Below are 27022 nucleotides of genomic sequence, written 5' to 3'. Positions count from 1 at the left end.
CCTCCTCAGAAGGCTAATCTCCGTCCTTTCTCCACTCCTCCAGGACTGGAAAAGAGGAGAGAGAAAATGTTCATCTTTCTTGGAGGCAAGAAGATCCCTCTGCTCCATAGCATCAAAAAAAAAAAAAAAACCAAACATAATCTAGGGCATCAAACCTCAGTGACCATCTTCCCAGCAGAGTTAGAGGCAGGGAGCTGGAGATCTTTTCCATCAATGGGTTATGGGCCCTCTAGTCATCCAGACTCTCCAGCTTCCTTATAATTAGTGCGGAGAACTGGGAGAGTGAGATTTTGCTACCCCCTGGTGTCCACTCTGTAAATGCTGCCCAGTGGTTGGTTACAGAGACCAGAATTTAGGGAACTCTCTTAGGGGGTGTATTATGAACCTTATTCACTTGTTTCAAACCCAGCTCGCCCATTCCTAGTGTTGACAGAGTCTGAACTTTCCCTTACCAGGTCTTACATTCTTTTTTTTTTTGCGTTACGCGGGCCTCTCACTGCTGTGGCCTCTCCCGCTGCGGAGCACAGGCTCTGGACGCGCAGGCTCAGCGGCCATGGCTCACGGGCCCAGCCGCTCCGCGGCCTGTGGGATCTTCCCGGACCAGAGCATGAACCCGTGTCCCCTTCATCTTCCCGGACCGGGGCACGAACCCGTGTCCCCTTCATCGGCAGGCAGACTCTCAACCACTGCGCCACCAGGGAAGCCCAAGGTCTTACATTCTTTATACTCAAGCAAATCGGGGAACAGTTGGTAGAATCCAAGGTTCCCACAATTAGGAAGTGGCATACAAATTAAACTGGCTCTTGGATTCCGTGGACTCCTGGGGAAAAAATGAGTGGATCATTTTTTTCCCCATGGGAAAAAGGGAGTTATTGAAAGTTTTTGAGCCTATGGGGTGAGGGATTTTGGATGCAGCGTCTGGGATCCAGTTATTCCTTACCAGGAGTTTTAATTTGTGCTAAATTAGAAAGGTTTATTTTATTAAATAAGGTGACAGACATGCTTACAGTGGTTAAATACCACTTTCTCCAAGAATGTAGGCTCTTACCTAATAGTGGGTGTATGTGTGTGCTACCTGTGTGTCTGTGTAATAGAGTGTGTGTTGATGTGTATGTTTTTGGGGAGATGTGAAGTGGAAAGATTAAAATGAAGGAAATAGAGGCTGAGAATAGACCAGATTTAGAAGCTCTCTCCAGTATTCACAAACAATTCTCACTATATTTCTCCAATTTCAGAGCCTTTGGAGCTTATCAAACTCCCATTTTACAGATGAAATTCTGGCTTATTGAAATTAAAAAACTAGCTGTAAGCTACACAGTAAGTGGAGAAGCCAGGATTTGAACCCCAGCAGTCTGACGCCAGAGGCTTCATTCTCAACCACTAAGTTATAGGGTTTCATGTAAGCTGTCAAGGGTCCATAAAAGGATTTTGAGCACTATATCACCTTTTCCACCACCTAACTACGCCAGAGGCTTCATTCTCAACCACTAAGTTATAGGGTTTCATGTAAGCTGTCAAGGGTCCATAAAAGAAGGATTTTGAGCACTATGTCACCTTTTCCACCACCTAATGGTCATGTTAAAAAGTGTTAACTTTATAGCTGATTCACTTCGTTACAAAGCAGAAACTAACACACCATTGTAAAGCAATTATACTCCAATAAAGATGTTAAAAAAAAGTGTTAATTTTTGTAGTAGCCAGTGCTGAAAGAGTTTCTAAAAGTGTTAAATATGTCACTGTGGGTCAGAAATTGAAACCATTTCCCCCCTAGTCTTGTTCTAGAGTAAGTAATAGTTAAAATAATCCCCAAGAAATTTCCAATATGGTTCTTATGGGGAAGTAGTGTTATGCAAACATGAGAGATGGTGAAAGAAACATTTGTGCCTTTAATGTTTATTACCTGGCTTATGTGCACCAAGAGCTGTAATGGCCATTCTACATAGGGTTGGGACTTCAGGCTGCTCACTACTTGTCCACTTGGAGAGTAGCAGTGACTAGGGCTCTGCTTGAGCTGCATGCCTCAAGTTAAGGGGGAATTAATGAAGGACCACAAAGGGGAATTTGGGGGACAGGAAGGGACAGACTTGAGGGAACATGTTCTTGTTACTCATGCCTTCCAAGGAAACTGGGGGCCAAACCTTAGCTATTGCAGGATAAGAAATCTGTGTAGTATACATACGTTGATTCTATTTTTTTGTTTAATTTCCCCTTAGTTTTGGTTTTATTTTATTGCTAATATTCCTTTAAACATTTATATTTAACTTGTCTGCTCTGAAGTGGGTGTCGCCAAAGCCCACACCACCACCATCTTGCCTTCACTAGTGCATTAGTTTCCATACTGGTCTACATGCTCCGCTCTCCCCACATGAGAAGGCATTCCCTGCACCCTCACTAGAGTGATCTTCTGCAAACCTCAATCAGATCACATCAACCCTTTCTAACGGCCTCCCATTTGCATCATGACTCCTTTTCTCCTATCTCTCCAGCCTCATCTCTTACCACGACCCTGTTGTGGGAAGCCACTAGTGATCCTCCAGCCGTGGTGGCCTTCCAGTTCTTCACACAGGCCTTGCTTATTCCTAATTTGCGGCCTTCTTACTCTCTTTTCCTTCTGTTTGGAGGCTTCTTTTCACAATTCTAAGGGCTGGCTCTCATCCTTCAGATCCTAACTGAAGTTTTACATTCTCAAATGTCTTCCCTGACCTAAAGTGGACTAAACTGGTCTCTCACCTGTTGTCCCTCCCAATAATGTATGTTTTTGTTTTGTTTTCCTCACAGCATTTATCTCTATTTGATTATGTATTCATTTCTTTGGATAGTTCTGGTCTCTCATAATAGGCCCACCTCTGCCACCACATATCATTTGAAAACAAGCTTCATGAAGTCAAGGACCTTGTCTGTTTTGTCACTGCTGTATTCTAGATAGTGTCTGACAAGTTTCCAAAAGTTGTCACCAATCCAGGTGAAGACTGTAAGGGGAGCAGAAATCCCCATATAATAAGAATTGTGGTGGGAACAGGTGAGAGAGAGAAACCAGGAGCAAGTGGGGAGGCCAAGGCATGGAGTCTGCTGCTTAGCTTTCCTTTCTTCCTGGCCTTAGCTCTCACAAGTTCTTTGTCTGTTGGTTGATATTTGCAAGTGGAAAATGCACAGGACAGAATTCAAAAGAAATGTGGGGTGCAGCCCTTATGGAAAACAGTATGGAGATTCTTCAAAAAATTCAAACTAGAACTGCCATATGATCTAGCAATTCCACTTCTGGGTATTTGTCCAAAGAAAATGAAAACACTAACTTGAGGAATTCCCTGGCGGTCCAGTGGTTGGGACGTCTTGCTTTCACTGCCAAGGGCCCAGGTTCAATCCCTGGTCAGGGAACTAGGATTCCCACAAGCTGCTCAGTGTGGCCAAAAAAAAAAAAGAAACGAAAACACTAACTTGAAAAGATATATGCACCTCCATGTTCATTGCAGCATTATTTATAATAGCCACAATATGGAATCAGCCCAAGTGTCCACTGATAGATGAATGGACAAAGAAAATATGGTATGTATATACAATGGAATATTATTCAACTGTAAAAAAAGAATCAAATCTTGCCGTTTGCAACAGTTTGGATGGACCTGGAGGGCATTATGCTAGGTAAAATAAGTCAGAGAAAGACAGATACTATGTGATCTCACTTACGTGTGAAATTAAAAAAAAAAAGCTCATAGATACAGGGAACAGATTGCTGGTTGCCTTGCCAGAGGCATGGGTGGCGGGGGGTGGTTGTGAAATGGGTGAAAGGGATCAAAAGATACAAACTTCCACGTATAAAATAAGTCATGAGATGCAATGTACAGTATGGTGACGATAATTAATAATACCGTATCGCGTATTTGAAAGTTGCCAAGAGATTAGATCTTAAAAGTTCACATCGCAAGAAAAAATGTTTTTGTAAATAGGTATGGTGACAGATGTTAAGTAGACTTATTGCGGTGATCATTTTGCAGTATATACAAATATTGAATCATTATGTTGTATACCTGAAACTGGTATAATGTTATATGTCAATTATACTTTAATTAAAAGAAAAAAATGCACATGTGGAATGTCTTCCGGGTCAGATGTAGGTTCACTGGGCTAGATGAGTCTGGAGGAAGCATTGGTTTGGAGATGGAATTCTGGAAAAGTCCAAATTCACTTATGGACTTTATTGGTGTACAAAACCAGGGATTCTTTTACATAGTTGTAATCCATTTGAAAATATGGGTTTTTTTTTTTTTTGTTTTTTTGGCCACGAGGAATGCAGGATCTTAATTCCCTGACCAGGCATTGAACCCGTGCCCCCTGCAGTGGTAGGGCGGAGTCTTAACCACTTAACCATTCTTAACCATTGCCAGGGAAGTCCCCTGGAAATACAGTTTTATGTTCTCTTTTCTTCATGTAGCATTGCCTACACACATTTCCATGCATCAGTGTAGTTTCTGTGTATTTGTCTTCCGTTAAAGTGATGACTTGACACTTCAGTTAAAGCACTGTAAGTAGTTGCCCCATCATTTTTTTAGTCGCTCTCAATTTTGGGGAATTTGTATTATTTCTAAGCTTTTTTTTTGGTTACAAAAGGAAAAGTATAAACGGGTTGCGCAAGTTTACTCCTCCTCGCTTTGAGTTAGTTCCATGTAGACTATTTTATTAGGTAGAATTATTGGATCAAACATTAGAGGCCATTTTATAGCTTGTGCTGTTGTCTGATGAGGCAATTTTGGAGGGCAAGGGGCATGAAACACTCTTGAAAATATTTAAAAAGTTGAGTGTGATGAGGAATTGGATTTATTCTGAATGGCTTAAGGTGATAGGGCATCAGTGAATTGCTGTAGTGACGGAGATATAGATTAGGTTCTCCATAGGAGAATTTTTAATATTTAGAGTTGCCAGAAAATGGCACAGGCTGTCTCCATAGGTAGTAAATTCCCCCTCTCTGGAAATTTTAAAGCATAATAAGAGAGTCTTAAAATAAATTGTTTTATAAACTTTCCAGAGTTGTGATTTGTATATTTTCCTAGCCCCATTCCTTTGCTCTGAAAACAAATTGTGTTCAATGAACATTTATTAAGATCTAAATGTGCCAGGTATATCCAGTGGCAGCTGAAGCTCTCATTGGCAGACTCCCAGCTGAGCCTCCAGGGGCCGGCAACCTGGGAAATACAAGAGCATGAAGTCATACCTCCATCCCCAGTCCCACCCCCCCAGTCTTCAGAACTGCTAAGCAGGTGGGTGCAAATTTGTCTCCAGTTCCTTGACATCTCGTTTTCTGAGCTCACTTTCTACTTCCACATCTCTGCCAATATTCCACCTATTTTTAAGACATTAGTTACAAAACTTTCAGTACACTATGCAATGCATCCAAATGCTCCCAAGCCAAATGCACCAGTACCTAAGTGATTGATTCCAAGTAATTGTTACATTATCTTGTTTTTTATTTCTGCCAAAAGATATTTGTACTTCAAATGAGGAGTTTTGGTCCCCAAAGAATCTGTAATTGGTGGAATATAGCACTCCTAATTCCACTAACATAACTTCTCCCCACCATGAGCACGTGTGTTTACACACACACACACACACACACACACACACACTTCCAGGCAAGCAGCCTGATTTATTGAAGGAACCAGTTGCTTAACAATCTGTTGTTTTTTTGTTTTTGTTTTTTTAAAGCCACCTTACTTGGAAATATGTAGTCTCAAAACTCCAGTTTTGGCCAGGGAGGAAAAGTCCCTATTGAGGATGGAGACTCAATTATATAGTCTCTGAATTTTACTTTTTCTTAGAGTATATTTAGCTGAACTCCTCTGCAACAACCACACCGGCCACAGGGGAGCCGTGCTCCCATCTCTCAGTTCTTCCACAATGCAGTGGGAGACCCTCTTCATGTCAGCAGAATGATCCACCTGGAGGCGGCACAATGCAGAGAAAGGGGGGCGCTGGGGAGAGATAGTTCCGGGTTCAGTTCCAGTGCCACCACTGCCAGCTCTGTGCCCGAGCCTGGCTTCAGTTATTGCATCATTAGAGGCCACTCTCTTTTCTGAAGGCTCAGTAAAACCAGCAAACATGGGAACACCAGGAAATACAATCAATGAAACTACTCTGCACTGTGTAGATGAAAACAGTCCAGAAAACGGACTGGTCTCGCAGTGTCAATGTGAATTTTTAAAATGTTCTTTTGTGCCTAGGAAAGAACGTTTAGGGGGCTACTTTGGCTTTTTCAAATGTATGTTCCCTATGTTAAAGATGCAAATCAGAAGCTCAGTTCTTCTTTAAGCTTTTATGTTTAACTTACAAACAAGTATATTTTAATAATCACTTTAAATGGTTGTATTTGATGACTATTTGGTACCATTTATAAATGTAGTTTAAAATACTCCTTTGAACATTTAAAAATATACTTTATAAGTTTAACATATTCCATGTCCTTACAAAGTAATTCAGTTATCTGTGCTAACCAACTACACATTCCTGAATACCTAAAAAAATTCTTAGAAATCTAAAAATTTATGAATATGGTGACTAAATTCCTGTTTTCTTAAATGTTCCAAAACTAATTTTAAAGGAAAATTCTATTTCAAAGCACACATCTAAACTAATTAAACGTTTAAAATTAGAATGGTGGACTTCCCTGGTGGTGCAGTGGTTAAGAATCCATCTGCCAATGCAGGGGACATGGGTTGGAGCCCTGGTCAGGGAAGACTCCACATGCAGCGGAGCAACTAAGCCCGTGCGCCACAACTACTGAGCCTGCGCTCTAGAGCCCGCGAGCCACAACTACTGAGCCCACGTGCTACAACTACTGAAGCCCTTGAGCCTAGAGCCCGTGCTCCGCAACAAGAGAAGCCACCGCAATGAAAAGCCCGCACACCGCAACGAAGAGTAGCCCCCACTCGCCACAACTAGAGAAAGCCTGTGCACAGCAATGAAGACCCAACACAGCCATAAATAAATAAATAAATAAATGTATTAAAAAGGTTAAAAAAAATTAGAATGACAAGACTAATTTCTTACTGTAACAGGCTAAATTCTCTTAAACACTGCAAATACCTAAAATACCAAATATGCACAAAGTCCTTAATACAGACACATTAATGCCATGTATTTGATTCACGTAAATATTTTTATCCTTAATTTAAAATTTTCTGGATATTAAAACAAACTTACCCACTAGGTAATAATTATGTCATCTTAAATATCTGGGAAGTTCCTTCCTGAGTGACTTTTTTGCAAACACATTCTCAGTGGCTCAGAGAGTATAACCAGCAGAGATTTAGTCCCAAGGCTTTTGGGTAGCTCTTCTCAGGCCCCAACTTCCCCACTGGGCCCTGTTTTATGGGTGCTGTGTCATCAGTCTCTGAATGGGCCAGTTTCATAGTCCATGGCCCCTAGATTCAAGTTACACTCCATCTAATTCTTCAGCCTACACACGGAAGTCAGAAACTCCTACCCAGGCTGCTACACCATTTGTTAGGATATAATTAATCTATTTAAGGATCCATTCTATTCTGGATTCTTTCCACACTCTTGCCAGCCTCTGGAGCCACAACTCTTACAGATATTGAGTGGTTTAATTTCTCCTGGTGTTGCCTGACCCTGGTTACAGACCTAACGTTATGTCAGAGACATGTATCAGGAATATTAACATTTAACAGGGAACAAGGTTAGGATGAATGAAACCCTGGGAGAGGTGGGAGAAAAATGTTACAGAATCCATTTGATTCATTATACTCTTCTGTTATTGTTTGATAGTGTTTTAAAGGTATTATTTTTTCTTGCCTCCTAAGCTAGACAGTAAATCCTTGATTGCAACCACCTAGGTGTCTTTGCTTAGCTTCAATTCACAGCCCCCTCCAAAATCATAATGTGTGTTGGACCCATGTTAGGAACCCAGTGATATATGGAAAAAAGAAAATCCAAGACCTTTTGTGCCCTCCTAAGGTAGTATCTGGGATAGATGGGGAATTACTGGAAAAGTAAGCAAACAAAAAAGAATGAGTAGACACAGGTGTCTCTTAGATTAGGATCTTGAATGATTGACTCTGATGTTTCCCCTAACCAAGACTGAGAGATGGCAGGAGGAGGGGCAAGTTCGGCAGCCAGGCAGATTTGAGCCCAGTTCTGAGTGTTTTTGTTAAGACGTCTGCAGGATGCTGAGGCAGCTAGTAACAGTAGGGAGATGGATATACGTGCCTGGAACTTGGGAGACTGGAGCTGGGGAGGTGCTTTTGGGAGCAGGTAAGTGGCACTTGAAGCCATGGTACTTTATCAAGTCACTCAAGAGAGTACAGTGTGGGAAGAAAAGAGAGCTAAGAATAGGACCCTGAGAAACACCATCATTTAAGGTGCAGACAGAGAAAGTGGAGCCTGCCCACGACACTGGGGCGAAGCCAGAGGAGTAGAAGAATGTTGTTTTCCTCTCATTTTCAGTATGTCTTCCTTGGTCAGAAGCACAGGGTGGGCGCAATAGTGATAGTGATGGGCAGAGTGTGGTATGGCAGGACCGCCTAGATGCTGTTGGGGAAGCTATATTTGGGATAGGATAGTGTGGGTGTGGTAGGTAGCAAGGAGCTCTGCCTTAGATCTCTTTCTAGAAAGCAGGGAAGCGGGCTGGGAGTCAGAATTTTTGGATTCTCTGCTTTTCCTGCCATTTCCCGTTTCACCAATCATCCTTTCTTATTCTGAGCCCTAGTCTATGTAGGAAAATCTCTTTCTAAATATGGGAAGGGAAGTGTATGGGGGAGGCAGAGTCAGAAGAGGGAAGGACAGTGGTTGCCTTATGGTTGAGTGTGTGTACTTGTATACGTGCGTTTGTATTGTGTACACTCGTGCGTGTATGTGTGTATGTGCCCCTGTGTATGTATATGTGTGTGGGCATGTATGTCTTATGTCGGTGTTTAATTTATATGTGTACATGCATATATTTTTCGCCGTGTATCTATCATGATAAGTATAGAAATTGAGAGAAAGCACTGATAAACTTTTATGCCAATCTGATACGCTGATTTTATGTTAATTGAATCTAATAATAAAAAATTTGGCCTTGTGTTTTCTATATCTGTATGTTGTTTCATTTTTCCTGCAATTCATTTTATTGTATTTTATGAAAGTGCTGGTCTATGACAGATTGCATATAAAACTGCTCCTTCACCACAGTTAGTTGGGGAAGCACCAGATCAGGATTTTTAGAAGGTCCTGATTCTGAAATTTCCAAGGGGGGGAAATTCACTTCAGAAGTCTGAGGTTCCTGCTTTGGGTCATACCAATGAGGCATGAGGTCAGGTCTTGAGCGTAAACAAGGGGGTCCAGCCTCAGGTCTGACTGGCATCCCAGGGCTCCGCCTGCCCTTCCTTGCCTTCCTCCCCTTCATATGACATGGGACCACCAGGCAATTTTCAAGGGGGTGGAAGGCAGAGCCCAGGCTGCTCCTCCAAGCCCTAGCCTGCTCAGGGAGCTGCCCTCCCTTCTGCCTGCAGGGCATGTGATACTGAAGCTTCACAGAGATAAGGAGGGGTTTCCAAGCCTCCATACTTTCACTTGGATAGTAATACACATACTCAATCAGGAAAAGCAGGGTCTTTTATTGCAACAAAATCAGACACATTCCTTTGCCCAGCACAGGGAACCCGGCACAGATTCTCCGGCCCTCCTTCCTTAGGTAATCTCTGCCTCCCACGATGGGGTTCCCTCTGAACTGTCCAACCACAGCTCTTCTAAGGTCCTGATGGTATTCTTCTTCCTTAAGATGGTCTCCAGGGCTTCCCTGGTGGCGCAGTGGTTGAGAGTCCACCTGCCAATGCAGGGGACACTGTTCGTGCCCTGGTCCGGGAAGATCCCACATGCCGCGGAGCGGCTGGGCCCGTGAGCCATGGCCGCTGACAGGCCTGCGCGTCCGGAGCGTGTGCTCCGCAACGGGAGAGGCCACAACAGTGAGAGGCCTGCGTACCAAAAAAAAAAAAAAAAAAAGGTGGTCTCCAAAACTGCCTATGCCATAAGTCCCACAAAACCTGGATCCACCTCTGCTAAGAGCCTTAGTGCTTGAAGGGCCACATGGTATCCACACTCAGAAAGCAATGTAAGCAACAGTGAAGGGCTAAGGAGAATCACCTCTCTTCCCTCACCATTTGGAGCATCCACAAAACCCCGTAAGGAATTAAGAGTATGTGGAGTTGGCTGTGTGGGAGAGAAGTGGTATTTGCAAAAAGGGTAAGGATTAGTGAAGAACTCAAGGGAGGAAATGCAGCTGTAGCATCGGGAGTCTGCAGAGCTTGGGGTAGGGGAAAACCTGGCCTTAGACAACATTATCCAAAAGCACAGGACCAGCTGGTACCTTAGGCCATCCTTCTGTTGTGGAGGATCACAGGCCATGATGCAGAATGCATCCAGTTGCTTCTCCTTGTGCCTGCAATCTGAGCACCTCCCTGAGATGAGCTTATACGTGGTCAGGCATACAGGCTTCTGGCTCTGGTGGCAGTTTTTACAGCCATTCTTGCAGGTTATGACGGGAGTCATATGCTCTGGCTGGTGCCATCTCTCCCAAGGGGCACAGTGGCACAGAAGAAGTGGGAGGTATGTGACTGGGTCACCATGGGTGGTGCCCTGCTAGCCCTTCTAAGAATCTCATACTGTAAGTCAATTATTTCAGGGCTCCTATAGCCTCAGATATTTAAGAACACTACTGGCTGTTTATTGTTCAGTCCCAGCAGATAATGTACATTTTTATGCCCCCAATAAACACTTAGACTGTTTTTCCCTCATAAGAGATTTATGAGGTATGATTTCTTTCTTTCTTTCTTTTCTTTTTCTTTCTTTTTTTTTTTTAATATATGAGCAAACTGAGACTCAGAAAAGTTAAGAAAATTGCCCATCATCACACAGTTAGGGAGTGTCAAACACAGGATCTGAATCAATGCTTCTTGGCTTCCAAAACCCCTGTTCTTTCCACACTCCCATGTTTCTTGTTTGAAACTCTGAGAAGTCAGACCACAAAAGGAAACTAATCTTGGAAGAAAAGTAGGCCAAGCGTCCGTACCTCACTCTCCCAGGCTAGCTCAGTCATTCCTGAAAGTCAGTATTAAGATTGTGGAGTCAGGCTAATTCCTCTCTGCTCTGTGGTCCAATTTCTCTCTGAAGCTAGAAAAAGTCACTCTCACTTCTCTAGCCAGCAAAGCGGTATGGTGACTTGGGTTCTTTCTGTGGCTGACATATTGCTCTATTGGAGAAAGTCTTGGAATGATAAAGAATCAGAGCAGAAGAGTTTTCCAATCAACTCTATTTTACAGATGAAAGGGGCTGGAGGGCCTGAAAGAGCAACTGCCCTTCCGAAGGCCACCGAGTGAGTGGCAGAGCTGGGGCCAGAGCTTCTTGACTTTCAGCCCATCCCTTTGGTCTAGTGCCAGGCTGAAAAGGGAAGGAGGAAGTGTTTCCCGTAGAAACAGAGCGCAGTGAGTGTGTCTGTTTGTGGTTTAAATGAAACATGAACATTGCTTTCGGTAATTCTCTTCTAATCTTTCTGATGACATTTAGAAGAAGGTCTCCTATTAGAGCAAGAAGGTAAGCCTTTGTTTCTCCCTACTTTTCAGTACAGACAACAGACCCCAGGCTGAGTCTTCAGCTGAAAGCAATATCTGGATAGAATTTTTAAAAATTGGATGGCATTCATTATATTTATTCTTACTTCTATTTATTAAGTGACCCTAGTATTCTTTGAAATATGATGTTACACAGTTTCATTTTCAAAGAACTATTTGAACTAAATACATACATACATATTTAGTAAATTATTCTACTGGCAGTATTGCAGCAATTATCAAGGGCGGAAGCAAATGACTCAAGTGAGGGATCTTGCTTTGGCTATAGCCTCTCAGGTTTTTGCTGGTGTGTTGAGCCCTACGCAGCATCTTGACCTCCATGTGACTTCACTGCCTTTGAGATAAAATGCTCTGAGAAGTGACAAAAATCACTTAGGCTCCTATGATCTGCATTGCCAGATGGGAAACTTCTGAGATGTTTGCCTTTCTGTCTCCAAGGTGGAGCCAGGTTCATCAACAGAGCTCACCGTTTTCATGGTGGGGAATCCCTTCCTGCACTCCTCCCCACAAAGCTAACAAAACATTGATTTTTCAACCCAGGAGAACATTATCTAGCAAGCAGTTGATTTGGGCCTCAGAGAGCAAATATATATATATATTTATTCAGGAAGTCATTTCTCTTTTGCAGGCCCTCAGCTGAGTCTTTCCCATTGGGATGGAAGGATTACCATGTGATTATTCATTTACAGTTGCAAACCCAAGCCTCTGGGCTTTTGTGCACGAGGGTAGGGATGGCAGCGGGAACCAAGGGTTGGCACGAACATTTCGTGCCGACCAAGACGACTGACCACAGACTTTGCAAGCTCTGAATCAAGTTAAGTTGCAAACATGCTTTTCCTCAAGTAGGTGCTGACCCTGCAGCTGGCCAGCCCCACTCGGGGAGGCCTGAAGAAGGGGTTCCTTTGATTGTGTATTTGATCCTAGTTATTCATCACATGTCTTCCCAACTGCTACAGTCTCAGGGCTGTTTTATCCATTAAGCACTAGAGGCCCAGTGACTAGGGTCTGGGAGGTTTTCAAGGGCCTACAATATTTGAGACTAGGAAAAAAAAAAATTGGCTCCAATATAGGAAAAGTCAACTATAAAATCAAATTTAAAGTATTTACTTACGTGCTACCACAGTCACGTGGTGGTAGCAGGTAAGTTGATTTCACTTATTTTGGAATTTGGCACCCATAAGAAGTTTATTATGTTGGAAAACAATCTTAGGTTAGATTTTTTTTCTCCTTTTATGGGAATTCTCAATACCACAATTGCAGAAGGAGCAGTGCCAGTCCCAAATTACTTGGAGTCAAACAATTTCAGAAGTAAAACTTTAAAAAATCATTTCGGGTACACATCTGCAAGAATGATATTGAATGAGGAACATACATTTTATATATTCAATATGGCGTGATAAAATGTTAAAATGCCTAGTGTGGTATGGGGGTATTAAACATAGCCCTTGACATTCTAGGGCCAGTTGCCTTGAGTGTATCACTTACTGCTCTCCTAAAGTCAGCCAGGAGAATACACGCCACCTTACTTTAGGGTCAGGTCAGCACAGGGCTGTACCACAGCTGCAGGAAGAAAGGAATACTGCTAACCACCATTTAGTGAACATGTAATATGCGCTTGGCACGGTGCTAGGTACTTGGTTACAGATATTAGCTTTCATTTAAAAAGCGCCTTCTGTGTGCCAAGGCCTTGTGCTTTATGTGTAATGCTATATGCAAAACAATATTGTGTGTTCCATGTTATTATCTCCATTTTATAGAAAAGGAAACTGAGGCTTAGAGAGGCTAAGGCCACAGACGTGTTAAGTGACAGGCCCAGGATTGAAAACGAGGGAGGTCTGCCTCCAAAGCTATTGTTCTCTTCCTGCCACACTGCTTCCCTCTTTACTGATAGTTACCTTATGGGCTGACAGTCACTCTGTGACTATTCTAATAGACAGGGCTCCTTTTCATCTCCTGGACAGGTTTTGCTCTCTTCAACTTTACTTCTGTTTTTCTTTCTCTTCCCTAAGGGCTCTCCCTCAACTATTACCATCCTTCAGATCTCCTCTTGGTCCTTATGAGCTTGTGCATCACCACTTGCGTGAACCTTCCTGTACAACTCTACCTCTGGTGAACCCTTCCTGAATGTAACCTCCTTCGGCATTGACTCCCAGTACCACTCATTTGGGTGCTACATCATGTACTACCTTGTTTTGTTATTTGACTCTTACGTGTGTATCAGGTCTTCCCAACTAGATGGTAAACTCGTGGGAAAGAAATCAGGCCCTTTCTTGCTTCTGTATCTCCATAGTGTCAGGCATATGGATAGCTCAGAGGGATACTCAGTAACTGTGTGTTGAACTGAATCGCCAATCTGGTCCTCTTAGTTTCCTCATCATTTGTAACCCAAAGAGTTTCAGCTGAATAATTTTTAAAAAGCCCCCCCCCCCCGCCCGCTTCTAAGACTCTATGAGACAAGATGAAACATCAAAGTGCTAGTGGCCAGACTAGAATGTGAGGAGAGGCCCTTCAGGAAGACCCCAAAGGTAGCCCAGAAGAGGGGGAGTAGAGAATACGCAATGATCCTGTAGAGACTAGTTTTTTCAGGATAGCCTAGAGGCATATGGGTGAGGGAGCCAGAAAAGTCTGTCTGGGTTGCTGGCCTGAGGTAGTCTTTGAACTCCAAATGCCACCTCCAGTATGGCTGTCAGGCTTCCCCCTGGAGGTGAGAGGTAGCTTCTTCAGGAAGAAGTGGGTTCTGGAAGAGCGGGGCTGGTGTAGGAGGGGCTGGGGCCATTACAAATGACCAGCAGTGGCTAAGGAGAGAACGGGCTGTGCATTTTCTGATCCTCTGCTTGGGTCCTGTGTGAGATTGTACAGAACTGATTCCTGGCCCCTCAGTAGAGGGCACTGGTGGGATCTTTTCATAGAGGTTGTGTCCGAGGACAGGTTCCACTGTGAGTAACCAGCTGGAAGCTTCGCTGCTCCGCTAGGTTAGTCCTGACAGCCTGTGAGAAGAGCTCTTGCTGATGCCGCTTTCCACTTTCCGTAGGTGCCAAGGCTGAGACGGGCTGGGGTGCAGATACCCTGAAGTGAAATTCACCGGAGAGACAAGCTGAATGAAGGTGTAACTTTAGCTTCAGGAGGCAGGTGGCTGCTAATAGTCTTCTGTTTCTTTGAGCACAGCACCGAAGATTTTCAGCTAGCTTTCTGCCGAACAGCTCACACATCCATGAGGACCACCTAGGGCTAGGACAGCTGACTGGAAGCAGCACTTACGCCTAATGATGGATGCCCTGCCGCCCTGGCATTTGACTAGCTCTGTTGTGAAACACTGTTGCGATGCTAATTCAGAAAGGAGACTGAGACTGTGAATACTCAGCTCCTCGATTACTTTGTGAGTATGTATAAGGATATCCCCAGGAGAGAGGGAAGAGGGGGAAAAAAAGAGAAAAATGCAAATAGAACGACAGTCCAGGAAGCTGGGTAGAGGCAAGCTCTGGCTGGAAAAGCCCAGAGGGAAACGAAAAGGACGGGCAGCCTGCAGGGCAGTGTCCTGCTCCAGAGCAGCTCTGGAGGACAGCAGGGCTACCTTACCCCACTTCTCTGAACGTCCTCCTTGCTCTCCTTGCTGAGACCTGTGGTCTTGGCAATAAGTCAACAGCCAGGCCAGAGGAGTTGGGCTGGTCTCAGATTGCCAGAAGCTTTCACAGGGAATCTCTCCAAGAACGAGTCTCCTCCAAGAGGGGTCCCTGACTCTGAAGGCCCATGGCCATGAGATGTTCTGGATCCTGGTTTCTAAACTCCAAGGCTCAGAGCACTATCACAGGAAATCTGGTTGCTGCACTCCTACTGGGAAGCCTCCTTCCGTACCCAGTGGCTGACCCTCTCTCCTACCAGGTCCATTTTTCTTTACTGTGTAGCTCTTTGGGGCCTGCTCAGGGAGACCAGTGCCACCATGATCTTGCTTCAGTGAGTGGAATGCCTCCCTTAGCTCCTGACTATAGGATCTGTCCTCAAGAAGGAGAGGATGTAGTCTTCAGTCCAGCCAGAGTGGAGGCATGTGGCTCCCCTCACATGTGTCTTGTTGCCTTTGACTTATTTCAAGCCTGTGTTCAGTGTCTGGACCTCCCAGGGATGTTGATGACAATGATAAAAGCAGAGCAAACACTTGCTGAGGGGTTTCTAGGTCCCAGTCACTGTTGCAAGTGCTTGATGTCTATTTTCTCATTTTTTAGCATATGAGGAACCTTCCTATTGCCCTGGCTCCATGGCTACCTTATCTTCCTCATTCAGTTCCTAAAGAGAAATACTGATCAGAGGCATAGCCCATAGCAAGCAATTTAAGGAAAACCTCATTAAGGCCAGTACACTCCTATCCTAGGTTGAATGCAGATATGCACAAAGTACACACAAAGCCACAAGATAAATGTCTTCTATCCCAATTTTACCAAAACTATTTTTTTTGGAGAAAGGAAGTAATTTAAAACATTGTTTTTATATAAAATAAAACTTTGATGGAGTATATTGAAAAATTCAAACCAACTACTTAAAAAAATAATTTTAAATGGTTCTGATTTGAAATAATTTCAAATTTATATATGTTTCAGAAATAGTACACAGAGCTCCCCTATCTACTTCACCCAAATCCCCTAATTATTAACATTTCTGAACTATATGAGACTAAGTTACAGACAAAATGCTCCATTACCCCTTTATACAGAAATGAGTATTTCCTAATTACAAGTACTCTTGCCTACATAACTACAGTACAGTCATCAAAACCAGGAGATTAATGTTGATCCATTATTACCACAAACGATGTTTGAAGATAACATATAAAACATCTTTGAGGGAATTCCCTGGTGGTACAGTTAGGACTCGGCACTCTCCCTACCGAGGGCCCGGGTTTGATCCCTGGCTGGGGAACTAAAAATCCCACAAGCCTCGCAGTATGTGGGGGGAAAAAATCTGTGCATTTAGTTATTTTATAAATATTAGTTAAGCAAAAGAAAGAGGCTTCAGAGAAAGCTCATTCCTTCTGGGCATGACTTTAGGTGCTTAATTCCCCTCGGCCATTACTAGCACTTCGGGGAAAAGTCTGAGAAACATTGCTCTGTGGGCTCTAGTTGACCATGAAGACCCAGTCCTGGATGTGCCAACTTTGAGGGTAAAGAATGTTGATCCTACCTAGAAAAATGGTACAGACGAACCGGTTTGCAGGGCAGAAATAGAGACACAGATGTAGAGAACAAACGTATGGACACCAAGCGGGGAAAGTGGCCGGGGGTTGGTGGTGGTGGTGTGATGAATTGGGAGTTTGGGATTGACATATATACACTAACATGTATTAAATAGATAACTAATAAGAACCTGCTGTATAAAAAATTAATAAAATAAAATTCAAAAAAAAAAAAAGAATGATGATACTTACCAAAGATAAAATATTTTGGATGTTTTAGGCCCATCTGGAGGTCCACCAAATGGGATCTCTGCAATGTTTTCACCCTGGCCCCAAATAGCAGATGGGAAGTGAAGACTTTTGTTCTTGCTGCATGCCCTTATTTATGTCTCCAAACAGCCAATGGCGTGGTCCGGGGACATGCTTGACTAGTTTACCATCAAGTTATTGGGTGCTACTTTTTTTTCCATCTCACTGATACAATGTGAGCATTCAGGTGAAGGGGATGTGGTCGACAAGTGAGAGGCAGAAATGTAAACACCTCAGGATCATGGGCACTGAACACTCTTTCTTGAATGAACGTGCTTTTGTCTCAATCTGGGAACCTGCCCATTTGCTGATTGATTTGCCAGTCCAGGTATAATGAGTTTGACCTTGGAAGATGTCTGAGATCCATTTGGGACCATTAACTAGAATGACACTTTGGGAACATCACTAGACTGGTTCAAGAAACCTGAATTCTCACTTAAACTAATCATGTGATCTTGGGTCCCCTCGGTCTTATTTTTCTCATTTGCAAAATGCGGAGGGGAGGACTAGATGATCTCTGAGGTCACTGGATATAATCTCTTAAGACATGATTTTATGAATATCTACTGAAAGAGCCTAAAGCTATGCAGATGTGAAGTTCTGTCTTGTGCTAAATGCCATGGCCCAAGCAGGAATTTGTATTGATTCTCACTAGGTCAGTTTGTTTGCTTGTTTGTTTTGTTTGTTTGTTTATAATGGAAATATAGTTGATTTACAATGTTGTGTTGATTTACAATGTTGTGTTAATTTCAGGTGTACAGTTTATGTTTTAAATGTGTAACTTCAACTAAGTTTCTATGTGAAGAAAGTAACAAGTGTGATGTTTTCCCATTGTAACCAATCCATTGGAAAGCAGTGGACCACCATTGGTGGTAGTCTTGTGTAATGGAAGACAAACTAGGAAATGGAGCTGAATCAGAGGGTGAGAAAAATACAAGTGACCTTCCGCAAGGGAGGTGAAGGGACAGTAAGCTTACCTAAGGACTAGTTTAAATGACTCAGGAGGGGAAGTTGGAAATGTCACTAGAGCTTTCTCTCCATCAGCTGCTGTGACAGTTGAACCCTTTGGAGAGGAGCTGGTAAGGAGGACACCCTCAAAAGTTAGTGGCCCTAAATCCTCTGCCTTCTTTCCATATCTCTGGATTCATGGAAGGTAGAGATGAGAAAAACCCCCTTAAGTAGTCTTAATATAAATACTCAGTAGCCTTTATTTCCCCCTCTAATTGAAAGCATTGCCCCTACCCACCCCACTCCAAATTACCTTACCTAGAGAAATTAATACATATTGTCCTTTTTGTCTGACCTTGAACCCTACCTTATATACTCTTGGCTGGGAAGTTCTTTTTGGCAAGAGGAGGCCGAGGAGGAGTTTGGCCTCCTTTGTTTAGGTCCTTTGTTCTTCTGTCATGGAAGTCAGGCCTGCTCCATCATCACAGGTTTGGCCTCTCAACGTTTGACATCACAATAATAAATATAAATGATTACATCTCTCAAACTTTTCCTACTAAGCCCTTTATATATGTTGTCACATTAATCTGCATAATACTCTATGAAGTAGGTGACCTTTGCATAGATGAGGAAATTCCAATCTCTCTAAATCAAGAGGACTTTTCATCATGGGTGTATTTCCATTATGGGTAGCCATCTTTCCTTATCTCACCTCTTGTGAACTTCCTACAAGACCTCACTAGCAATGTTTTCTCATGCCCCCATGGCTTCATGGATGCTCCCAAGCTTACTGGCTTTGGAGTCCTGCACAGGAACACATCCTGGTAAGAGCTCTGACTGCTCTTTCTATCTCTCCATGGTAGAATGCGGGGGTGGGGGTGGGCGGGTGGTGTAGGAGGAGGACTTCAAAATGAGGATCTGGAGTCTTCGAAGCCCTTTTGGAGGCCCAGTTGTGCAGGAGCGTAGGAGGAATGTGGTGAAATGGGCCAGGGTTCTCACAGAGAAGTCTCCCTGGACGCTGTTGCTGCGTTGGTCTGTTTTCTGCTGCTGTAGTTCTAAGGTCATCCCCTAGGGCCAGAGACATTATGAAGAGGGCTGTCTGAATCAATGGGAGCAAAAGGGTTCCAGACTCAAGGGCACTTCCTCTTCCTACACGCTGCCCTTGAGATCAGGACCCTTCTCTCTCTGTTGACTCAGCTGGTCCTCTTTGTAGTGTCTATGGGTCATTTTCTTCAGAGTATGGAGAATTTGGGGAACTAGGGTCATGTAGAAAAGTATCCTACCTAGGCTATCTCAGATAGTCTCACTCCTAGAAAGCTAGTTTACACTAGCTCCAGTTCTTGGGTTACATTCTTTACAGGACTCTGTTTCTGCTCCTTAGATCCAGGTCGAAACAATTCTCTTTAGAGCCATCTACACAAGGCTGGGCAATACTCCCCTAGACACCTTCCTCCCCCACTCCAAGCTCCCACCCCCAGCAACAGAAATCTCATAACTAATCAGTCTCCTTTTCCCATTTTTCAGCCTTTAAGTAGCAATGTATCAAGATGCAGCCTTGGTAACTGGCGCAAACCTGTTACTCGTTTTGAACCTCAGCTTCAGCCTTTGAAAGGCCGAATAGCCAAATGCTTATTTCAACATAATTCCTGGCATCCCTGAACTTGGCTGTGATCAGGATCATGTGAAGGAATGGGTGACTGTCAAATCTAATCTGTTAAAGCATCTGTATGAAAACAAGGCAGGTCATTTGGGTTCATTGTTAATATCTGAATAATCTCTTTCAGATATTGTGAGTACTCTGAATGTGACTGGAAGTGAAATTCTCCTTATGAACTTTAAAAATGTTGAAATCCTATCAGTCAGGGGAAATATAAATGCATATTTATTATTTTAAGAAAAATGTTGTAATAATTAATGGTTGTAAAAGCTTATACTACATATAAATTTTATTAAGAATTTTCACGTAGTTAAATAGGAAAATTAGTTGACAGTTATACAACTAATAGAAGAGCATGGATTCGCTGGATAACTTTAGGAAAAAACCTTATATACTTTTTGAACCAAAAATATTTACAACAATTTAATAATTAGCACAACTACTATTTAATTTAACAAATAGTACAAAGCAGAACAATAGAAATTAGATTAGATCATGAGTCCATGATTTCATTATATTATAATCTTTGTGAATTGATATATTAGCATTTCTCATGTTAAACAAACTAATCCTTAAAAACTGTACTTTTTAGGAAGATTTTAAAATTCAGGTATAATTTGCTTACAGTAAAGTACACAAATCTTAAGTGTACAGCTCAGTGAATTTTCACAAAGTAAGCATATCTAGAGCAAGAATAGAACAGTTCCAGCTTACCTCCTACACCTTGCCAGTTAGCACTTCCCAAGGTTACCCCTATTCTGACCGCTATCACCACACCATAGATTGCTTTAGAATTATGTTTAATGTTAAGTTATTTAATACTATTTAGATCATGAGTATTTCAAGAAAAAGCCATATTTGGAAATTCTTATTTCGAGAGGATACATTAAAAGCATAATTTTAGGGCTTCCCTGGTGGCGCAGTGGTTGAGAGTCCGCCTGCTGATGCAGGGGACACGGGTTCGTGCCCCAGTCCGGGAAAATCCCACATGCTGCGGAGCGGCTGGGCCCGTGAACCATGGCCGCTGAGCCTGCGCGTCCAGAGCCTGTGCTCTGCAACAGGAGAGGCCACAACAGTGAGAGGCCCGCATACCGCAAAAAAAAAAAAAAAAAAAAGCATAATTTTATCCACTTAAAAAGTTTGTGAGGAGGATGTCTCCAAAACCATAACACCCATAAGAAATATCATCAATAAAGAATAAAAAAAAGAGTTGTGAAGAAAGAATAAAGTGAAAAGAAAAATCAGCTACCCCTAAGAGACTTGGTTTTCTATGCACCTCAGTTGAAAATCATGTATTTAGAATGATAAATGTCCAGTACAGTGACCACAGGATATATAGATTTTACATTCAGTCATTTGGCATTTGGCTATAAAGTATATTTATTGCCCCTCTACTTTCAAGACTCATCAACGTATTGGCCCCTCACTCTGCTTGAATTGAATTGTTGAATGCTCTGCTCCCCTTTCTTTTCATCATCCCTTCTCTACCTTCTCTCCTCACCATCTCAAACCACCCAGCCCGCCTAGCAGGACTCTGCCTGCAGACTTATTCTCCAGCCTACTCATAAACATCATTCTAGCAGAAGAAAGACCTCAAGGAGAATTGAATGGGGTATTTGCCAAAGGGGTATCTGCATGTTTGCCAAAGGTGAATATGACTGGACAGGGCTATTCCTACTGTTACCTACAGCTAGCTATCATTACTGAATGCTTATCAGTGCCTGGGTTTGACTAAGGCCTCATAAATGTCATTTCTAAATCTTCCTGAAATCCTGTTGGGTAGGTAGTATTACTCCCATATATGGAAACATAGTTGCAAAGAGGTGCAGTTTTCTTGAGGTCATGTAGCCACAAAGGACTGAGCCAAGATTTACACCCAATGGTATCTGGCTCCAAAGCTTACTCTGACTCTGGTAAGGCATTAAGGGAGCACTGGAGTGTGGGAGAGGGACAGGTAGAGAGTAGACTCCACAGCTGGGAAGGGAAGGTCTAACAAGGTAGTATTTGGGTGCTCAAGTAGGGTGGGCGTGGGGCGGGCATGGGGCTTAGTGCAGTTTGTCTGGGACTGAGATTAAGGAAGAGAGAAAGGGCTGGTGATGGTCAAGGCTGCAGGCAATGCTGGGTGTGAGCTAGGAGTGGGAAGCTATCAGGACCAAGTCTACATAAAGCCATAGCTTCTCCAGTTCTGCTCACCAGGAAGGGAGAAGTGGTGTCTGCAGCCGGTGTTTGGAGGGGTGGGGGGGAGGACGGGGAGATGGCATTTCCACATCTCAACCCCTCCGGCCTGGGCGGACTGCCAGAGCAGAGAGCCAGGGAAGCACCAAGGCAGGAGAGATCATTTATCGGGAGGAAGGAAGCTCTGGCAGCTCCCACCAGCTTGTTTGTGACAAGCGGGCACTGGGCCACGAAGTCCCTTGAGGTCAAGGGAAATGTGATCCCAGAGCAGGGGGATGAAGTTGGGACACTCCCCTGACACTGTGCCTTCAGGGCTATAGGCAATCAAGCTAGAGCCAGGCCCAGGGCCCCGGAAGGAAGAGCAGTGGACTAGAGAAGGGGAATGGCAGAGAGGTGGGGTGGGGGCAGAGAGAGAGAGAGAGAATTAAGATCCTTGGAGCATCTCATAAACAGTCCCTTGGCTAGAGAGGTAATGACCTTTACTGCAGCCAACATGGGGTAACTGGCTCTTCAGAGCTCTCGGGACATTGTTTCACTGGTGAAATCTTACCTGGTTCCCCTGTGGTCCCTGCAGAGGACTCTCCTTTTCCGCCCAGTGGTAAAGTAGAAAATGCGCTTTCTACTTTAAAGTCCAGCTGCTGCTGCTAACCAACCTGACAAGCTGTTTAATTAACAACTCTTTCTGCAATCTCAACACCTCATCCCTAAAGAAGATGAGTAATCCCAGTCATGTCTATCTCACAAGGGAGTCACGTGGACACACTGTGAAAAGCAGGAAGTGCTATGTAAATATGAAGTGGTGCTGCTTTGTCTTCTTCCCTTCAGGCCACCTCCCTGCCCACAAGCCACATCACTGCCAATCAGAGCTGGGGAAGAGGCCTAGTTTAGGAATAGGAGTGGCTCTCGCCATAAATCCCCTACACTCCTTTTCCATTTCTTTCCTCCTCTTGTCATGCTGCCGTGAGAAGATTGGGTAGGGGAAAGATGTAGGAGGCACAGACCAAGGAACCCACACCCCTAAGCTAATGAAAAAACAGCAATGAAAATTTGAGAGATCGCCATCTCTTCTGGAGTTTAGCCTACTAATGTATCACCTCAACTCCCCACAGCCCCACCCTCTCAGAGGAGCCTGAGCTAGGAAGGGCCCCAAGAGATGTCAGAAGAGAACCTTCTGGGCTGAGGAGGAGTGGTCCAGAGGCCTGCAGAGGGATTTAAGGTGCGGCCCAAGCACGCGGCTGGCCGGAAACCTAAAGGACATCGTCCAGGTGGACAGGAACCAGCTTGAATTTCCTAGAGTCCCCTTTCTGGGGAGGGTCACAGGCCACGATGGAAGTAAGGAGCATTCAGTTGCTTCTCCTTGTACCTGCAGTCTGGGTACCTCCCTGAGGTGAGGTTACACATGGTCAGGGATACAGGCTTCTGGCTCCGGTGGCAGTCTTTACGGCCTCTCTTGCAGGTTATGCTGGGCGTCTGACAAGTGGCGGCCACACCGGAGAAGCATTCACGCACGAAGGTGTCGAGGCCTTTGCAGCGATTGGAGTACTTGTTGATGTTTTGCGTCGCCGTGTTGCATCTCTGAGGCCTGGGCTACACGTGCTGAGTTTCAAACCACCGAGCTGAGGTCATGTTTCTGGGCTTGGCACCGACTGGGTTGTCGGCCATCCACAGGCCCAGCAGCAGGAACAGCAGCAGAGGGCAGAATCCTGCTCTGGCTGGTGCCATCTCTCTTAGGGGGAACAGTCAGAAGGGAGGGCTGGGGTCTCTGGGCACAGAGGAGGTGGAAATTAGCCTTGCTAAACCCGCTCCTTCTAGCTAATCACCATCTCCCTCCCCTGCTGTCTCCTTCCTCCCTCACCCTGTGTCTTTCCCCTCCCTTCCCCTCCCTGTGCCCCAAACCACTAAGACCCCACCCCCTAACCCTAGGGCTCCATCCCCCTCACCCTGAATCCCTATCCTCCTTCATTCTGTCCCTCATGCCTCCCACTCCTTGCTCTATCTCCTCTCCCTCAGGTCCATCCCTCTGTGTCCCCATGTCCCTATGTCCTTATTCCTTTCTCTGTGTCTCACGCCCTCCATGACTCCATCCCCATCTCTTCCATAGCCCCATTTTGTGCCTGCATCCCTCAGCATCTCTCTCCTCTCTCCCCTGTGTGTATACTCACCCCCTCCACATTGAGTCCCTCCTTTGTCCACCTTGTCACTCACCTGAGTATACTGTTCTCTGGCCAGAACCCATCCCTTCCCTGTCCTCTCTCCTCACTCATGTCCTGCCACAGGCCTTACCTCCTCCCCAAATCCTCGTGTTGTGGCTTCTGCTCACCGGGACGCACCTGCCTTCCGCTGGGCCTCAGATCCCCGAGGGCCTCTTCTCACCACCGAACTCCTTAAGAGCTGGCCTGGCTTGTGGTGCTTCTGTTTGGGGGCAGGCTGGGGAGTAGCCGTGGATCAGGAAATGAATCAGGTTCATGCCTCTTCACTTACATGTCCCAAGTAAGTGGATACCTGTGGAGCTAGCACATCTGCCTAAACATCTTCAGCAGTGAGGAAGCTTGAAGCCTGAATCCTCACACTCAAAGGCTAGACTTGGCCCCTAGCCACATGGTTCTAATGACTAATAATGCACCTGACTCAGGTGTCAACCCCGAATGAGAGCTGTCATTTATCATCTCCTATATACACCTCTGGTTCTGATTCTGGGAAAAGCCAATCACTGTGGTGGTAAGGATTGCTTTTTCTGATCCGAGATAAAGATGGAATAGCCTAGAAAGTTACTTCCTGTCATCAGGACTTACTGCTGATCTTTTGGAGGAGATGGAGGAGACAGGGAAGTGGACCAATCACCAGAGTCACAAGTCGCAGCACCATCCCACCTCAGCTATTCTACAATGATTCATCCCTCTGGGTCCCTCCCATTCCAGGGTCAAGCAAGGTCATCTGGCTTTACCTGGAGATGGCGCCCAACACCTCTCACCCTTCACTCTTGCCCTTACTACTTTATTAAAATTTGCAACGCTTAGTGTCCTAATTTGAAAATGCTATTGGTGGTGGTGTGCTCGACAGCCAGCCTAGACCTTCCTCTACTGTGTATTCCCCGTTGCTTGTGGCAGTTACAGTTGTGTGGAGAGCTTGGGTCCGTGCTGCTCCGGCAGCTCCAGTGAGCTTGGCATGGGAGACTCAGAAGAACTGAGACACTGAGGAAGAGAAGCATCACTATCTGTGGATGGGAAGGCCTGGAAAACTGAGGTGAACAGTGTTCTTGTTTTCAGGTTTCACCTGTAAGTAGTAGGTGGTCTCAGAATAGTGGGTTCAGGTTCATTCACGTAGTCAATATTTATTGAGCATCTACTATGTGCCAAGGTGCTTGGGATGTATCAGTGAATAAAAGATACAAAAATCCCTACCTTTGGAATCCTTACATTTCATTGGAGGAAAGGCAGTAAAAAATACACCATTGCTAAGGAAAAAAGAACAAATGGAGATTGGTAGGCAGTGATTTTTATTTTTATTTATTTTTCATTGGAGTATAGTTGCTTTATGGTATTGTGTTAGTTTCTACTGTACAGCAAAGTGAACCAGCTATACTTATAACCCCTCTTTTTTGGATTTCTTTCCCATTTAGGTCACCACAGAGCAGTGAGTAGAGTTCCCTGTGCTATACAGTCGGTTCTCATTAGTCATCTATTTTATACATAGTAGTCTATATATGTCAATCCCAGTCTCCCAATTCATCCCACCCCTCCCTTCCTCCTTTGGTATCCATACATTTGTTCTCTACATCTGTGTCTCTATTTCTGCTTTGCAGATAGGTTCATCTATATCATTTTTCTAGATTCCACATATATGCATTAATATACAATATTTGTTTTTCTCTTTCTGACTTACTTCATTCTGTATGACAGTCTCTAGATCCATCAATGTCTCTGCAAATGGCATAATTTTGTTCCATTTTATGGCTGAGTAATATTCTATTGTACATGTGTACCACATCATCTTTATCCATTCCTCTGTTGATGGACATTTAGGTTGCTTCCATGTCCTGGCTGTTGTAAATAGTGCTGCAATGAACATTGGGGTGCATGTGTCTTTTTGAATTATGGTTTTCTCCGGGTATATGCCCAGGAGTTGGATTGTTGGATCATATGGTGATTCTATTTTTAGTTTTTTAAGGAACCTCCATACTGTTCTCCACAGTGACTATATCAATTTACATTCCCACCAACAGTGCAAGAGGTTTCCCTTTTCTCCACACCTTCTCCAGAATTTACTGTTTGTGATTTTTTGATGATGGCCATTCTGACCAGTGTGAGGTGATACCTCATTGTAGTTTTGATTTGCATTTCTCTAATAATTAGTGTTGTTGAGCTGCTTTTCATGTGTTTGTTGGCCATCTGTATGTCTTCTTTGGAGAAATATCTATTTAGGTCTTCCTCCCAGTTTTTGATTGGGTTGTTTGTTATTTTGATATTGAGCTGCATGAGCTGTTTGTATATTTTGGAGATTAGTCCCTTGTCAGTTGCTTCACTTGCAAATATTTTCTCCCATTCTGAGGATTTTTTCCTCTTGTTTATGGTTTCCTTTGCTGTGCAAAACTTTTAAGTTTCATTAGTCCCCATTTGTTTATTTTTGTTTTTATTTTCATTACTCTAGGAGGTGGTAAAAAAGATCTTGCTGCGATTTATGTCAAAGAGTGTTCAGGCAGTGATTTTTAAATAGGGTCATTGAAGTAGGTGACTCTGGGACAAAGATTTCAAGGTGAGAGTGAACTTATGCTTGTCTGGGGAAGAATGCTCCAAGCATAGAGGACAGCACTGTAAAGGCCCTAAAGCAGATGGATGCCTGAGGAGTTGGAGGGACAGTAAGGAGTCCAGTGTGGCTGGAGCGGATGAGTGATGGGGTCGGAAAGGGACCAGAGGCCAGATCATGGGAAGCCTCAGAGACCATTAGGAGTTTTGCTCTGCACACAGTGGGGAGCCCTAGGAGGGTTCTAAGTAGAGGAATAAAGGGAGTTCCCTGGTGGTCTAGTGGTTAGGATTCCAGGTTTTCACTGCCATGGCCCAGGTTCAATCTCTGGTTGGGGAACTGGGATCCTGCAAGATCCCACAAGCCGTGCGGCATGGCCAAAAAAAAAAAAAAAAAAAAAAAAAGGGGGTATAATAC

The 27022-nt window shown here is 44.0% G+C and overlaps 1 protein-coding gene across 1 annotated transcript; it reads right to left on the bottom strand.

Annotated features, from left to right (window-relative positions):
* Nucleotides 1-23112: 23112 nt before the first annotated feature.
* Nucleotides 23113-23593, bottom strand: LOC112410620 (ribonuclease 7-like). Its single transcript, XM_024761338.1, is given in 2 exon segments — nt 23113-23196; nt 23198-23593. Coding segments are annotated over 2 exon segments (474 nt in total). The 5' UTR covers nt 23588-23593.
* Between the last annotated feature and the right edge of the window lie 3429 nt (nt 23594-27022).

This window comes from Neophocaena asiaeorientalis, unplaced genomic scaffold (genome assembly GCF_003031525.2).
Source record: "Neophocaena asiaeorientalis asiaeorientalis breed wild unplaced genomic scaffold, Neophocaena_asiaeorientalis_V1.1 scaffold95, whole genome shotgun sequence".
Lineage (NCBI taxonomy): Eukaryota > Metazoa > Chordata > Mammalia > Artiodactyla > Phocoenidae > Neophocaena > Neophocaena asiaeorientalis.
Note: the sequence above shows the minus strand (reverse complement) of the source record. Positions and strands in the feature narration are given on the sequence as shown.